This window comes from Haplochromis burtoni, unplaced genomic scaffold (assembly GCF_018398535.1).
Source record: "Haplochromis burtoni strain Fernald_Lab_line unplaced genomic scaffold, NCSU_Asbu1 Contig_99, whole genome shotgun sequence".
NCBI classification, from domain to species: Eukaryota; Metazoa; Chordata; class Actinopteri; order Cichliformes; family Cichlidae; genus Haplochromis; species Haplochromis burtoni.
In genome coordinates, this window is record NW_024582460.1 from 1,717,711 (window position 1) to 1,733,458 (window position 15,748).

The following is a 15,748-nucleotide window of genomic DNA, read 5'->3' on the forward strand; positions in this document are numbered from 1 at the left end:
GCAGAGTTGAAAGTGCAATCGTATATGAGGCGTAGCATGGTAATCTATATTTTCAAAATAAAAATATTTTTCATATTTGGAACGTTGCTACGGATTTTATTTTGATAGTATCACCCGGAAGGGTTTTCATAACAACATTGTATGGCATCCGGAGGAGGTTGTCAATTTATCTGTAGATTTTTTATCTGTTTAAATTGTTCTTATCACTGGTTGTGATGGCCACTTTAATACTATTTAGTAGTCTCTCAGAGAATTTTTACTTTAGAGTAGTTATGCTTTTAGCTGGTTATCTGTTCCTAAGCTAACACTAGCTTGTTTGCTGACGTTATGTAGCAAATAGCTGTGGGGCAGCTGATGGTCGAGGGAGCACGAAACGCTTTGAAACGTCAAGGCAGGAGTCTTTGTGTTCACTGTGTTTGTGTTCCAGCAAACTGCAGGGCGTCGTAATTAACTTTTTTAGTCAGCCAAATTAAAAACATTTTTCTGTTTTCCCCCAAGCTGCACGTCTGGACGAGAAACTTTGTCTTATGTCCATGCAGGCTAAAACAGGCTAATACTTAAAGTTTGCTTTTCTTTAGTTTGAAATGCACATGTTTAACTGTCCAGGCGGCACCATGGCTGATGACCCACAGAGAAATTTTCGCTCTGCATACTACGAGAAAGTGGGTTTCAGAGGAGTGGAGGAGAAGAAGTCCCTGGAGATACTACTCAAAGACAATCCTCTGGGTGGGTAACGGAAAATTATCGCTCGTGCTAGCATAGGTAGCATAAGTGTAAAGTCTCTTGCTAGCTAAGCGTCCGCACTACCATGACAATAACAATATACCTGTAAGCCTATGCTATAATATAATCTTACGAACACTTTATTAAAGACACCTGTTCAGCTACTCATTACCGCAAATATCTCATCAGCCAATCACGTGATAGCAACTGAATGCATTTAGGCATGTAAACATAATCAAGATTACCTGCCGAAGTTCAAACTGAGTCTTGCAAAATGAAGAAAGGTGGTTTAAGTGATTTTTGAATGCGGCATGGTTGTTTGCATCATCTGATTTGTCACCATCGGAGTGGCACAGGCCACTCAGGGGTTTGCAGAGAAAAAATGCACTGTGCAGCAGTTCTCTTGGTGAAAATGCCTTGTTGATGGCAGAAGTCAGAGGAGGATTGCAAAGGCTGCTTGAGCTGATAGGGAGGCAACAGTAGCTTAAAGAACCACCCATTGGAACTAGTTATGCAGAAGTGCCAATATGAATGCACGGCATGTAAAACTTAGGAGCAGATTGGCTTCAGCAGCAGAAGGTGCCACTCCTGTCAATTGATAACAGAAAACGGAGACTCTAATCGTCATGGGCTGATTGGAATTGAACAGTAGAAAACATTGTCTGATCTGATAAGTCTTGATTTCTGCTGCAGCATTCAAATGGTAGACGGATGAATGGTTAAAATATGGTGCACATAACATGAAAGCATGCATCTTGCCATGTGTCAGTGACTCAGGCTGGTGTTGATGGTGTGTAATGGCTTGAGATATATGTTCTTCGCACAGTTTGGGTCCCTTACTAACTGAGGAACGTTTAAATGAAGGGCACCTTCTTGGTCATGTTGCAGGTTTCCAAGGAGGAAAAACATTCCAGTGTTAACATTTTCCTCTTTTACTGCCACAGATCTCAAACTTGAATGAATAACTGAGCAGGATTGTTTTCCTGAGTCATACACTGTAAAATGGAGTACATCTTTCTCCTTCTCCCTCTCCCTTATCTTTCCAGCTTGGCTTCTCGTGTCTTTTGTATAGTCTCGCTTATTCTCTAACCCTAAGAGAGTCTCCCAGACTTGTTCTCTAAAAACCTAAAGAAGAATTATGGATTTGGTCCCTTAACGAAACTGACAACTCCTGGGCCTGGGAGAGCCCAATTGTCCTGTGGAGACGTTTGCTGCCGGGTACTCGATGGTTGGTTGCATCATGTGTCTGACGACACTCTCGATGGAGGACATTGAACGACATCTACCAATTTGGAACCACAATAGCAGAGTTCTGGCTGATTGGAGCTGGCTCGGGCCTGGCTTATTGAAGAACAAGAAGCGGCTACAGCTGTTCAAAATCCCACAAGGCTGGTTGTAAAATTGGAAGCTGTTTGTTCCGCTAACCAAAACAACTACCTCAACTACTGCCTCCCCCCTCATTCAAGACCACCTGTGTCGACCTAAGATTGCTGACTTTTGCCTAACTGACTGAAGGGACACTTTCTCTTGGCTGAACACGGAACACACACACATGCACACATATGCATGTACAATGACACATTTTTCATGGTTTTTTTTTTTGGTCTGGAAAAAGCCAGACCAAAAAAATAAATAAATGTATTTTTATATATATATTTTTTCAATTTCCCTTTTTTTAAACTTCATACCTGAAGAGTTTTGCTCTCTTACAGATTTAGAAAAGCTAAGCACCTTCAGTCAGAGGTTCCCCCTTCCTTCCATGTACAGGATTCATGTGTGGAAGGTACTGCTGGGTAAGAATCACATGCGATCAGGTGTTCACCCTGTCACCCTCTTCAGTTATGCAGATTTGACTAGATGGGTAGAAACAAAAAATACGGGAGAGAATCACTTAGCTATTGTACTGCACTAGTCTTTAAAGATTTTTAAAAAAAACTATATTTAAAATATTCATTTTCAGTAATTGTGATTTGCAGTATAGACATATGCAGCCATATGCAAGGCTAAGAGCTGCATGTAAACACATGTTTCGTTTACTTCGATTTCTCTTGTTTGGAACTTATTTATGCTAAATAGGTTAATCTGTCCAACACAACTGAACACTGCACTCCTTTTTTAAAATTAACTCAGTTTTGTTAAATGTGTATGTATACATTTCTTAACTAGAAGTCATCTGTGCCTGCAGGCATCCTACCTCCACACAGTGACTCTCATGCTCTGGTTGGGGGCTACAGGAAGGAGCAGTATCAGGATATCCTGGAAGCTCTGGAAGTGATGAGATACATCAACTCCTCCACACCCTCCACCCATGTTTACTTGCGGATGTTCCAACTGGAGAGCCAGACCCTCCCGCGATGCTCTGAGACTTCATCCCCGGTAAAATAAAGTATATCAGTCCATAATAAGCGAAAAGGATGTAAATTTGTGTTTTGTCACATATTTCTTTCTTGTAACAGTGAAGAAATAATTCTCACACTGTTCGAAAGCCTGTTTGTTTCCCCTTAAATGGTGCCACATTTGTAAAGAAAATGCATTTGTGGGTTGAGCAGCAGAGTTCAAGATCAAACAAAAGATCATAGCAACAAAAAGTACATCAAGCAAGAATTCACAAGACAAAATAAGCAATTGAAATTATAATGTCATGCTTATAACATCTAAAAATTGGAAAATAAAAAAATGTGATGATATCAAACTACAGAAACAAAAGTCTGGATAGTGACTAAAACAACTGCCCAAGAACAGTCACAGGTATCACAGATGGTTTACTTAACTGGTTTTTTTTTTGGTTTTATTGTTTGGGTGTGTGGGGAGATGTTAACACGCGGCGTCTTGGTTTTGCAGTGAACAGGGCCAATCTGCAGGGGTGGCATGGTGTGGTATGTGCCACCCTAAAATAATCTTTTGCCACCCTAGTTTTGCTTATGACAATGCTGTTGATTAAAATAAGCTAGCATTAACAATTTGAACTTAGCTACAGTTAACATTGAATCTAAATTCTAAAACTGAATTTATCCCCTCTGGTAACTTTTTCCTACTAGGTTTTTATGGGGAGCTTTTTGTGTGTGATTTTTAGATCAGCTGTGTTAATACAGTATGTCAATGAAAAAATAGCTGTAAATTCAGACATGTGAGATTGAAAATAATGATACTAACCAAGGCATTGTCAATAGTATTACACACATTGTGTGTCACACACATTCCCTGAGTAGATACCCCTAAAACCTATGCCTATTTTTATCTTCTTCTCCTGTCCTTAAACAAACTAACTGAATGTAAATCTACATGCTGCCAACGGAGAGATGCCAAACAATCATTGTTCTTGTAACAGTGACAATAAAGATTCTGTTCTATTCAATGAAAGTGTTGTTGTATAGCTGTTTGATTGTTAAGAAACAATGACCACATAAAAAGTACAGATTTTATTTTAAGTGTTTTTCTCTGGGTCTGTATTGTTGATATGTTTTCTTTTGTTTTTTTCTTCTTCACCAGGATGAAGAGAATGAAGACTTCCTCTCCATCAGCCGAGCCATGGAAGAGATTGTAGATGATCCTGTTGACTGCTACTGGCTCGTCAAGTGTTTTGTCAATCAGTACCATACAAAGTTTGGAGACTCAGTACCTCACCTTGTAAGTGTTTAATGTTTAGTTTTCATCATTTCACACACTGTACACCATCCCGAGATGTGCCAAGTTTCCAGCTACTAGCTCTTTGTGAAGCACCTTTTTTGTGCAAAAATACTATAAGCCTGTCAAACTGTTTGACATTGTTAATAGATTAACTAAAAGAACGGGAATAAATTGGCGTTAGTGCAGCTTTTTTAGATACGTTTTGTGATAAAGGTACATATGCAGACACTGCGTCGCTCACACACACACCACAAGAAGATTGTTGAAAAACGACAAAGCAAAAACTATAACAACATAAGCCTCATTAAATGGTTACATGAAGGTGTTCAGTAGTCAAATGAAGTAACCCAGGTGTTAGCTATCTAAGTGAGCCCATTCAAAGTAAAGGGACAGTCTTGGTAACATATGGCCAGGTGTGCTGTCAGCACAGCAGCATATTTTACAAAACATAGTTTAAATTGGAAAAATATGAAGAGCTTTAATGCACAATGCAGGTGATACAATAAATCTAAATCCCTAATCCTGCTTCATAGTACAGGCCTCAGATGTTGACCAGAAAAAAGACAATGGTTAGAAAACATTCTTCAGTTAAACTAAATCATTTTCTGGATAGTTTTGGTCACAGAAAGGATAAATTGCAGTAAGAATTGAGGACAAATGATGAGAACTAGGTGATGAAAGTGTGTTTATGTAATTTCTTTTCCTGTACGTCAGTTTTTAATGAGCAGTGTGAATAAAAGACTGCTCATCTTTGTGAAGTTTAATAATGTTGGAGATAATGCTGCACTGATAATGTTGTTATAAATAACCCTCGCAGCTGTGTGCATACAGACAGCTGTTCTGCTGAGTCTAATGAGTTTTTTTTAAAGGCTGCTTACTTTCTATTTAAGGCGAACTGTCAAAGTAGAGCTGAGGCCCATGCACGTGTGCTCTGTTTCACACAGTTGAGGATTTTAAAACAGTGACAGCTGTACTTACATGCAGTGTTGGGGAGTAACAGAATACATGTAACGCCGTTACGTATTTAAAATACAAAATATGAGTAACTGTATTCCGTTACAGTTACCGTTTAAAAAGGTGGTATTCAGAATACAGTTGAAATAAAGGGATTACACGGCGGTCTTTTCCTGTTTCATATGTTAGGCTATATCCTCTCTATTTTTGGTAATTCCACGCTGGTGGAAACGCAAACAAAACACCCATAAAGAGGCTCTAATGCCTGTGTCTCAATCTCGCGGCTCACGTCATCTCTACTTGCAGCCCACATAATGACGTGATGAAATATTGTTAAAAATTATTGTTCAAAAAATTATTCAATATGAAGGCAATAGACAGAGTGTTACAGGCATAGGCCTAAAGAATATAGCCTCATGGGCAGTGTAGCCCAGTTGTAAGTAAGCTATTAAGAGTCGACTGTAGACTCGCCTCTCTCTGTCTCTCAATAGCAAAGTTGACCTAGACAACAAAGTAAAGCTAGTTTTCGGCTACGAGCCCGAAATGAACCCGACGTATTAGCCAGAGGTCCCTTTACTACGGTTCGGAGCTGTGGACCTGTTTTATATCCGCGCGATTATTTTTCTATAAGAGATCGCTGCAAAAAGTGCAGCCTTACCTAATGTCCACCTACTGTTACTCATTTATATTAAGATTTAAACATCTAGTTGGTATTGGTATGGCGAGTAACCTTCAGTAATAATAAATCACACAGCAATAGTACATTCATGTAGTTGTAAAAAGCATGATAATATATTAAGTAATCCAAAGTATTCAGAATATATTACTCTCATTGAGTAATGTATTGGAATACGTTACAAAATACATTTTGGGGCATGTATTCTGTAATCATGTAATCTGTAGTGGAATACATACACCTTCCCAACACTGCTTATATGTTTATAAATTTGTGAATCTACATATTTTGATGTATTTTTGACAGAACGCTGAGACACTGAGTGAGAGTATCTTGGTGTAACTTCTATTTGTACAATCTGTATAATGCATAATGGTAAAGTTCTCATGATCCAACAATCTGGATCACAAAGATCTTAAAATAAAGACTTTGTTATTTTCCTCCTGGGGTAGCCAAAGAGCCTGGAGCATTATCTGAGTCAGGAGGAACCTCGACTGCTAAACCATCTGAAGAACAGCGGAGCCCTGCATCAGCTACCCTACAATCTCTGGTTCAGATGCTGCTTTGCTGGCTGCTTGCCTGAATCCAGTCTGCAAAGGTCAGTTAACTGTTCACTCCAGAAGCTGCTCATTTCACCATCTTTGGATTGAGCCAACAAAACAAGGGTAGCTGCATTCTCATAAGCTAAAGGGCATTCTTGCATTTCTTTAGCATGAAGTCATGGCAGCATGGCAGAAAACTTTTATATAGGGTTCCACATTGTGTCTTACTCAGAAGGCTGCCGGCCATCTTTTCTTCATCAACCAAAGTCACAATTTACAAAGAATGGCATGGCTCAGCAAGCCGTGTAGCAACAGCTGACTCTACCCAAAAGTCCATCTACAGGAACTGTTGAGTTTGTCGATTTCAGTGTTAATGAATAAGCAAACATTGTCAGCATAAAGGTGCATGAAAGCTGCACTTTGTCCGGATTGTCTTAACTGTTTGTCAAAGCGCTCTGTTACTGTGTCATAGAGGTCACCTGAAGGCCAATTCATGGTTTCCACATTCTCAAGGGTTTGTGGAGTGTAGCCCAAAATTTACTTCCAGCATAAAATGGATTTTTGTGTTGAGGACAGATTACACAGATTTTGGAGGTACTTTCTTATTTATATACAATTTATTTACAGACCCAGAGAATAATGAAACGCATCGAACAAATTCCATAGCTCTTGGCTCACCTTGGGAATATCCTACAGCCTTAATTAGTAAATGTGAAGTGACAGCCAGTCTTTTTAAAGCATGTGAAGTATTAAAAAAAAATTCTAGTAATTGTATTAAATTTATGTTTATCTAACTTTAAGTGTGCTCTAGGACGTGCTGGGTAGTATGTTGGCTCTTTTATTGGTCTGATTGTGGTCTTCCCTTGTCTTTAGGGTGTGGGACAAGGTGATCAGTGGCTCGTGTAAGATCCTGGTATTTGTGGCCCTGGAGATCCTGCTCAGCTACAAAATTATTTTGATGGGCATCAACCGGCCAGAGGGCATGGTCAAATTCTTGTGCAATGTAAGTATAAGAGACAACTGTGTCTCACAGTATGGGTCCAACAATACCTGGATGCTGATAAACAATAAACACTCCAGCCTTGGTTTTTGAGTTAGTACAGTAAATCAGATGCAGATACAGCAGTTACAGTTGGCAGGATTTGTAGGCTTTTTTTCTGATGATATAATTTTGGATGAAATAACATTAAGATAAAAAGAATGTACAGGCGATTAGTTGTTCCTAGTTAATATTGTGCTAGCCTAATTTGGCCTCAATTAACATGCCCAAAATCTGCAAATTCATTTTTGGATAATTAACCAACATGTTTTAAATACACAAGTGAGTTTGATTGATGTGCACTAATACAATTTAGGTTTTTTTTTTAAAATATCTTACTTTATAAAAATGCAGTTCTGCAAGTGTGTGTTGCTAACTTCCAGCTCTGTGATCCATTATTTCTGTAAAACAAAACAAACAAACAAGCAAACTGTCCACTGGAGTCAATGGAGATGATCGGACTCTTACCAGTCGGGTGCTCTGATTCGACCCATTCAAGCAGATGTTGCAGGTTCTGGTTGTGACTGAATGACACTTAGAATGTATAGAATGAGTGAACACATTTTTTTAATAAATCTTTTTCCTTGTGCTGTAGTTCAGATAGGTGAGAGACATCAACTGGTGCACTGCCAAAACACCTGCTGCAGTGTCAGAATGTAGATGTAAGACTAAACTGATAGCACTTGTTTGGGTCACTGGGTGTATTCAACTGAACGAGTCTCATGGTGAACTGGACGTCCTTGACCTAACAGGACAGATAGATGTACAGTTGGACCCCTACATTGTAACTTTTCAAATCCAGACACATATTCTCTCCTAGCATGTGCTTTGTATGATATTTCCCTTCAATCTCTCTTCCAGATACCGCAGGAGAACACAGATGCCATTGTCACTAAAGCCATTGATTTGTGGCATAAGTACTCCGGCACCCTGATCCATGCTATATAGCAACACGGAGCCAGACAAGGAAAATATCTGGAACCAGAAGTAATCTTCTTTCCTGAAATCCACCTGGACTCGCAATGCTTCACTAAGACACTGTGGCACTTGCCGTCCACGGGGCTTTGTCTCTGCGTAACTGAACTGAACTGAAAACTCATCATGGCTGCTTTTGATAAACAATGGGGACCCTTTTCATACTGTTGATTTTCCAGGTTTCCCCTGCGACTCTGGCAAACCATTCTGGTGAAAGAGACTTGAGTTGGTGGTGGGTTGGGGGGGAAAAAAAACAGACGAGGCTGTAACTTATTATTTTTTTAATAAGTTTCTTTCTTTAAGAAACTGCATACATCATAGAAGACTCACAATAAATTAATACCCACATGCAGGTCTTTCTGCTTTACAAAAGAACATTTGAAAATCCTTTTAATTTATGTACATCCTCTTAGAATTCTGAGAAGAGTTTTCTCAAAACATTTTTTTAAACACGTACAAGTGACAGTAATATTACTGACTCTTGCATACGCACACACTCAGATACACAATCATAACCCACGCAGCTCGTTCTCACCAATAACATGGTAAAAACCTCCAATTCATGGACCCAATCTTAAGTGTAAACCATTAAAAAGAGAGAGAAAAAAAGGCAAATCGTAAGGTGGCAGGATTGACACGTTCGTACCAAAAAGGCTCATGTCTGACAATAAAAGGTGAAATGCAAACACAGTCCTTCTTGTAATTCAGCAGAGAGCTCAGTAACATTTTACTGTGTCTACAGATAATATTCTGTATCAAATAAACAAGGTTATTTGGCAACTTTGAAATCCCTGTAAACACGCCTGTAGGCACAGTGACACAGTGGGTTACTGAACTCTTGATACTCGTCACTCCAGAATTCTCCATTCAAGGTGACGGCTTTCACAACAGGTCAAGTTGCTTTGGTTTAAAATGGGAATCTGAAGTTTGAAAAGTGTTTGAACACTCGAACGCAGCCCACAACTAGATTGATGCAAAAGAGAGAATCTGACATTATTGCTCAGTGGATTGATGTGAAAGTGTTTGGAGACAGGAATTTCCTTTTGTTGTAGAGAGCACTCTTGGACTTTGATTAGAATTTTAGGGCAATTTGGCTTAAGCTTCAGCTGCCTGCAATAGTACACACTTGTGGAATGTTTTCATGCCTCTGGCAAAGAGAAATGATTACTGAGATGTCATACGTGGAGTAAAATCAAGCTAACACAAGCATACTCAAAGGAAAAATTGTGCCTGATGAAAATATGGTACAGGCATGAAAACAGTGAGAGTGAAATAAAGACCCTGTGTTTCATCTTTTACCGTCCCCATCCTGTAAAATTGGCACAGATTCTGTGTTGGACCTCCAGGAGCCTTGTTTAAAAAAAAAAGTGCTGCAAAGTAAAGATATCACCACCTCTTCATCATAAAAAAAATACAATTAAAAGCTTTTGAATATCAAGAAGTCACCAAAATCTCCACAGAGGGGAGACAGTCATTGATCCGTCCATCTCAGTGTTTTTCTCCCGTTTCCTGTAATGGCTCAAACTTGTGTGATGAAGCCAGTTCGAAGTTGATGTTGGAAATCTGTAGCAGTCTGAACACTTGAGACTTCTAAGGGATTTTAAAAACATGGCTGAGGTCTCCGAGCCGACTTACGGCCTGTGAAACCTGTAGGAAGAAACCAGGAAGAGAAAATGAGCATGTTTGAAGAAATGTTCTTTATTCTGACACAATGAAATTATCTAAAAGGAGACAAAGCAGTCAGGACATCCTCATCTGACCTCCAGCATCAACGAGGCCTTTTCTTCCAGAGCACTGCTGCTCACTGGATATTTTTGCTTTCTCAGACCATTCTGTGTAAACTACAGAGATGATTGTGCAGAAAAATCCCTGAAAATCTGAACTACTCATAGCAGCCTGTCTGGCACCAACCATTTAAAGTTACTTAAACTACTTCATTCATGAGCCTGGAAGTTCAATCTTCAATGTCCTTTGTCCAACGTATCCACTATCCCTCCTATAAAGATGTCAAAACTATCTCGGCTGCAGAGTAATTTGTCGATATCCTGCTAGGTAGACTAAAATTCAAAGCTAGGTTCTACCCCTAGGTGCAGATAACTAGAAAAGCATTTATATAAAGGGCCGAAGGAAGACTCAAGGGATTTGGCTGATCGTACCCCGGGTTCAGATCGTAAGCGACGAGACTCATTCGGGATGTTTGATGGCTATGACAGCTGCAGCGAGGAGTCCACCAGCAGCGCTGGGTCAGATGACAGTGAGGATGAGGTGGCACCCTCCATCCCTGCCAGTCCGCCCATCAAGAATGTTGGACAAGTCTACACCTACCCTGATGGAAAGGCTGGAATGGCTTTTTACTCCAAAACCAAGAGTTTGTACAGTGTCCCCTGTTCTAGGGCGTTATTCTTCAAATTTGTAAGAAGCTAGCATCTTGGCAAGACTCCAGGCCAAACCAGCAACAAAAAAGGCCAACATGGTGAAGGCCCCTGTCAACTTTTTCAAGCATGGCCCCATGGGAAGCCTTGCCTCCAATTTTGTCTCCAAGAAACTCAGCTTGAGCTTTCCCTCTGATATGCTCGCTTCTAATCCTGTCCAGTCTGGCCACTCCCAAAGAAAACCTCAACATATTTAACTCTGACACCTCCAACTCAGCCTCCTGTCTTTTTGTCAGCGCCACCATCTCCAAACCACACATCATAGCAGATCTCACAGTGTGTAAGAGCACAGCTCCCCCTCTTTTCTGCCATTGCTCTCGAAAACTGAGAGTAGGGGAGACAAAAGAAGAAGCCAAAAAACCCAAATGACGAATTAGAATTTTTCACTGAGCAAATATTTGACAGGATACCCTGAAAGGAAAACCTTCACTTCCAGTCAGCCTATATTTTTAATGGCAACACCAGATTTTAGCACCTGTGACTTCAGCATGATTCTACCAGTATGTTAACACCTCTGCTGGTTTACTTGCAAAGTAGGAGATATTGCATTTGCGTCAAAAAAACAAAACAAAACAACAACTAGGAAAGTAATTTGAAGATTTCACACTTGGCTGCTCATAATTATGGGCTTAACAATCTGGAGGCAGCGCAGCATGGTACAGCTACAGCTGACAACGTGAGGCTTTAGCTGATAAAGGCTGAGGCAGCTATAAAAGTGTAATCACACTTCTTAAAACTACTGCTGTCCATAGCAGAACTCCACCATGACCTTTACTTTGGCACCTTCCCCAACACACCTCATTTAACAAAAAAGCAAAACAAAGAGTGCTTTGCAGTTTCGTAAGGCAGCTGTTCTGTGCAACTTTTCCATACCTGGTCAAATGACGGCTCGACTCATGCACCTCCATCTCTGTGCTTTTAAACTCATTTAGTTCCTTTCTAATGGCAGCCTGAACAAAGAAACACACACTTAGATAAAGCACACTAGTACAAATTACTTGAATCCAGTCTTTTTGAGAAATGAACCTTATCTGTAGCTGTTAGCCGAGTCCACGGCTTGTCTGCTCTCCTGTCGTAGTCCTGAGCCTCGGCGACCTCCACGTAGTCACTGAAGCGGATGAGGATCTTCGCCTCTCTCAGCTCCTCGACTGTGGGTCTCTGGCTGAGCTGAAAGGTGGATGAACAGATGGGTGCTGTCCAATCAGCATTAAGTAACTTGTGCTCCTCAGTACAGTTAACTTTGTCTTTTGTACAGTTTTGTACAATTTCATAAAAAACTTCCCCTTTTTTTAATACCAGACCTTACATCCTTACATTCTTATGAACCAGGAGGGTAAGTGGCAGCCAGGTGCTGCAAATCAGGTGCACCCGATTAATTAATTATCAGTAAGTGTAAGGATGTCTACAAACGCAGAAGTTTTTGTAGTTTGCTGGTCTGGACTTTCAGGTGTGTACAGACAAGGACAAAATGATTAGCCCCAACTTACAGATTTCAATTTTTTGATGTGCTTTAACTTTATAATTCTTAAAACACATAAAATCATTAAAACTGCGGGTTGCTGTCCAATTTACACACAGTATAAAAACTTCAGCCAGAGTTTGAGCTGTAACTTGGGAAAGCATCATGCATCAAACGAAATCAGTTTACATGAGAAAAAAATGTCTATGCTTACTAAGGAGCAGATAGACATACAATGTTATCACAGTGTCAAGAACTGGAGTGAGAAATTTACTGAAATTCAAAGCCACAGAGCATATAGCACGCCTGGCAGAGGTAGGAAGTGAACGACTTTAAAGACTCTGGAAAGAAAACTAGTGAGAGATCTGCCTGATCCTCAGAACAACTGCCAACAAGTGACCAACTTAGCCAAGTGAGGAACTGTTGATACTTCAGTGCGTCTGGAACTGGGAGTCTAGTCAAGGAATCATGAGGAAAGAAGGATATATGAAGATTTTCAAAGAAAACCTCAAACAGCAGCAAAACTGGATCTGCACCAGTGCTTTGTTTTCCAACACAACAACCCAAAATACATGTCACTCCTGTGAAGATCTACCTCCAGAAGACTGAAATGAAAATTACTGACTGGCCTGCACAAAGCCCTGACTTGAATCTCATTGAAAATCTGTGTGGTGAACTGAAGACCAACAAATCTTGAGAGATTCACCAAAGAAGAATGACCTGGGATTGCTCAGAAGATGTGTGAGACTTGTTGAAAACTACAACTCAGTTAAATTTTATTTATATTCACCAAATCACAACAAATGTTTCTTCAAGGTGCTTTACATTGTCGAGGAAAGACCCTACAATAATACAAAGAAAACAGAAAATCTCAACAATCATGCAGCCCCCTGTAAGCAAGTGCCTTGGCTACAGTGGGAAGGAAAAACTCCCTTTTTAGAGGAAGAAATCTCCAGCAGAAACAGGCTAAGGGAGGGAGTGGCCATCTGCCACAGCAGGTTGTGGTCAGGAGAGGAAGACATGACAAAGATGATTAAATGATTAAACACAGAGTGGTGTATAACCACGTAGTGAGTGAATGACTGTAGGCTGTTTTTAAAAGGATACACAGCTGATTGTTAGCATCAGCTAATAACTTTCAAATCCAAATTCACCCCCAGCTCAGACGGTGAAATACTTAGATACATTGTAAAAAACCCAGGAGCTACATCTCAGACTCTACAGGCCTCAATTAGCATGATAATGCTAAAATGTATGTCAGAAGAAAAAACCTGAACAAGTATGGCTTGTTTGGAAGGGTTGCTGGGAGAAAACCTCTCCTCTCTTTAAAAGAACTTGTGGAACAATGTAAGTAGAGATGTTTGGAGAAAAGCAAACACATCATATCAGCACACACCAACAGACCAGAACTTCAGTCCATGGCGGTCACACTAAAACAAACACACAGATTTATGTGCTCGATAATCAGAATGACTGTTGCTGTATGGTGGATCATCAGATATACTCTAATTTGACGTTTACTGTGTCAGGTGTTCTTTATTATTCAGTAACATGTGACTGCGATGGAGACGATCTAAGACACACACAAAAACTACTTCTCAAAGGGGTGCAGTCTGAAGAGCGGTAGGTTAGTCTCCAAGGCAACCATGTTCATATTTCTAGTTGGGGTTATGAACCATCTCAGCACTGATTGATCAAAGACACGCTGTCCACATCTTCTTTGCCTTTACCTTTCTCGACAGATGCCTCTTGATCTCCCTCTTCTCCTCCTGCTCCTCCAGATCATTTCGAGCTGCAGGAAACCGCACAGAAAGCACACACACTCACACACAAATCATTTTTATCTGTAGTTTTTTTTCCTCTTTTTCCTTCATGTTATGCAAAGTGACTTACGTTTCAGAATGTTCCTCTGTTCTAGCTCCTCTGCTGTCGGCCTTTGACTCAACCGTCTGAATAAAGGGAAGGAAAGCATCTATTTTAGGAAAGCTATTTTTATATGATCTTAATGTTTATTCGTGCAAGCTTTCAGATCATGCTTATTGCTCTCGACATATGCAAAAAGAGATTTTACTCTTGTGGACAGAAGAGCTGGCTGTGCACGGGAAGTCTTTTTTTTCTTATGAAGCAGTATTTTGTGAATTTATTGAGTAGGTACTGACTCAGAGGCACTGGAATAGCAGGATGACAGATAGTGACTGAGAACAGGAGGATAAGAAGCAGAAAAGTTGCCAAAAACCCTCCAAAAAAACTAACTAACTAACTAAAAAAAAAAAAAAAAAAAAAAAAGAGGTGGACAGTGCAGAGAGGCTCAAAACATCAGCCAGAGGAAGATAAAGATAAAGATGATTCCTCCAGAGCCGGCTAACAAAACAATACCAACTAATGTTAAGATGTGGAGTTCATTAAGTAATACAAGCAGCTGCACACTACAAGTTGTCCTAATATTATAAAAACCTATTAAGTGGGACCAAAGAGCACAATGAATATGTAGGGTAATGCCCCCAGCCATATATTACAGCGAGTGGTTATAGAAGATGGATATTTACTGCAGTAATGATGTAGCTAAGTACTGTGTGTGTGCTTTAGATTTTAGATAAATTTTAGTACATTTCATACATTTCTGTATATAAAATGTGGACTTGCCACTATGATATCAAACAATATTAGAGTAGAATTTTGCAACAGCATGGATTGCGATAGAAATATAACCAAGATGAACTATTTTTTGCGACTGAAATTAGCTACATGGGCTGTAAACATGGTTAGTTTTGCTAGCGAGGCAACCTCTGGTTGTGAAGGAAAAATGCTTGTTCCCAACTGGTTGGTGAAGGTTGATGTCAGTTACTGAGAAAATTACTTCTAACACAGACATACAGACCAATCAGTGAGCCCCTGGCCACCACCTGTCGTTAGAGGAAAATGTGTAGTCTCCAGCCGGCTGGCAAAAGCCTCTTTATGATTACTTTGGTCACCAGCATATTGCTGCAGTCATAGTTTGAATGGAAGTGACGGACTTGTCTATAAAGACTGACAAGCTGCTCTTTGAGCCGCAGTGGAGCTGTGAAAACACAAACTGGAAATGAAAACTGGTAAAATAGGATTGTTTTCAGCGACAAGCTAAAGCGTTCTAAAAAATTTACAGGGCTCCTCTTGGCAAAGCAAAGTGTTTGGCACAACCTGATTCTGCTAGCTAAAGCTGTTGTACAGGACAGGGTAAAAAACAAGAAGAACTACAGGCAACCCTGGATATTTCCTAGCTACCAAAGTAATCACTCAGTTTTCTCACAGGTTTTTGCAACCGGAAGAAACAGGAAGCACTAC

At 40.0% G+C, this 15,748-nt stretch overlaps 2 protein-coding genes across 6 annotated transcripts in view; one reads left to right on the plus strand and one right to left on the minus strand.

Annotated features, from left to right (window-relative positions):
• The first annotated feature begins 94 nt into the window (after positions 1 to 94).
• On the plus strand, positions 95 to 8,884 carry tbc1d7 (TBC1 domain family, member 7). Of its 3 annotated transcripts, none has more exons than XM_014338394.2 (8): positions 95 to 157; positions 607 to 726; positions 2,436 to 2,516; positions 2,909 to 3,099; positions 4,213 to 4,350; positions 6,433 to 6,578; positions 7,396 to 7,525; positions 8,423 to 8,884. In XM_014338394.2, the coding sequence occupies exons 1-8, from the start codon at positions 142 to 144 to the stop codon at positions 8,507 to 8,509; spliced, it is 909 nt and encodes a 302-aa protein (XP_014193880.1). In that variant the 5' UTR covers positions 95 to 141; the 3' UTR covers positions 8,510 to 8,884. The 3 variants fall into 3 exon arrangements, with proteins under 3 accessions (XP_014193880.1, XP_042078938.1, XP_014193879.1); XM_042223004.1 differs by lacking the exon at positions 95 to 157 and adding an exon at positions 1,770 to 2,291 and having other exon boundaries at positions 164 to 726; XM_014338393.2 differs by lacking the exon at positions 95 to 157 and having other exon boundaries at positions 164 to 726.
• Positions 8,803 to 15,748, minus strand: part of phactr1 (phosphatase and actin regulator 1) — a 47,150-nt gene continuing 40,204 nt past the window's right edge. For 2 of the 3 annotated variants that reach the window (XM_042223003.1, XM_042223000.1), the window contains exons 9-12: positions 14,321 to 14,376; positions 14,158 to 14,219; positions 11,995 to 12,135; positions 8,803 to 11,918 (exon numbers count right to left, since the gene is read on the minus strand). In XM_042223003.1, the coding sequence (XP_042078937.1) occupies positions 11,676 to 11,918; positions 11,995 to 12,135; positions 14,158 to 14,219; positions 14,321 to 14,376 (502 nt within the window). In that variant the 3' untranslated portion in view covers positions 8,803 to 11,675. The remainder of the gene's footprint in view (positions 11,919 to 11,994; positions 12,136 to 14,157; positions 14,220 to 14,320; positions 14,377 to 15,748) is intronic. The other variant, XM_042223002.1, reaches the window with a different exon arrangement.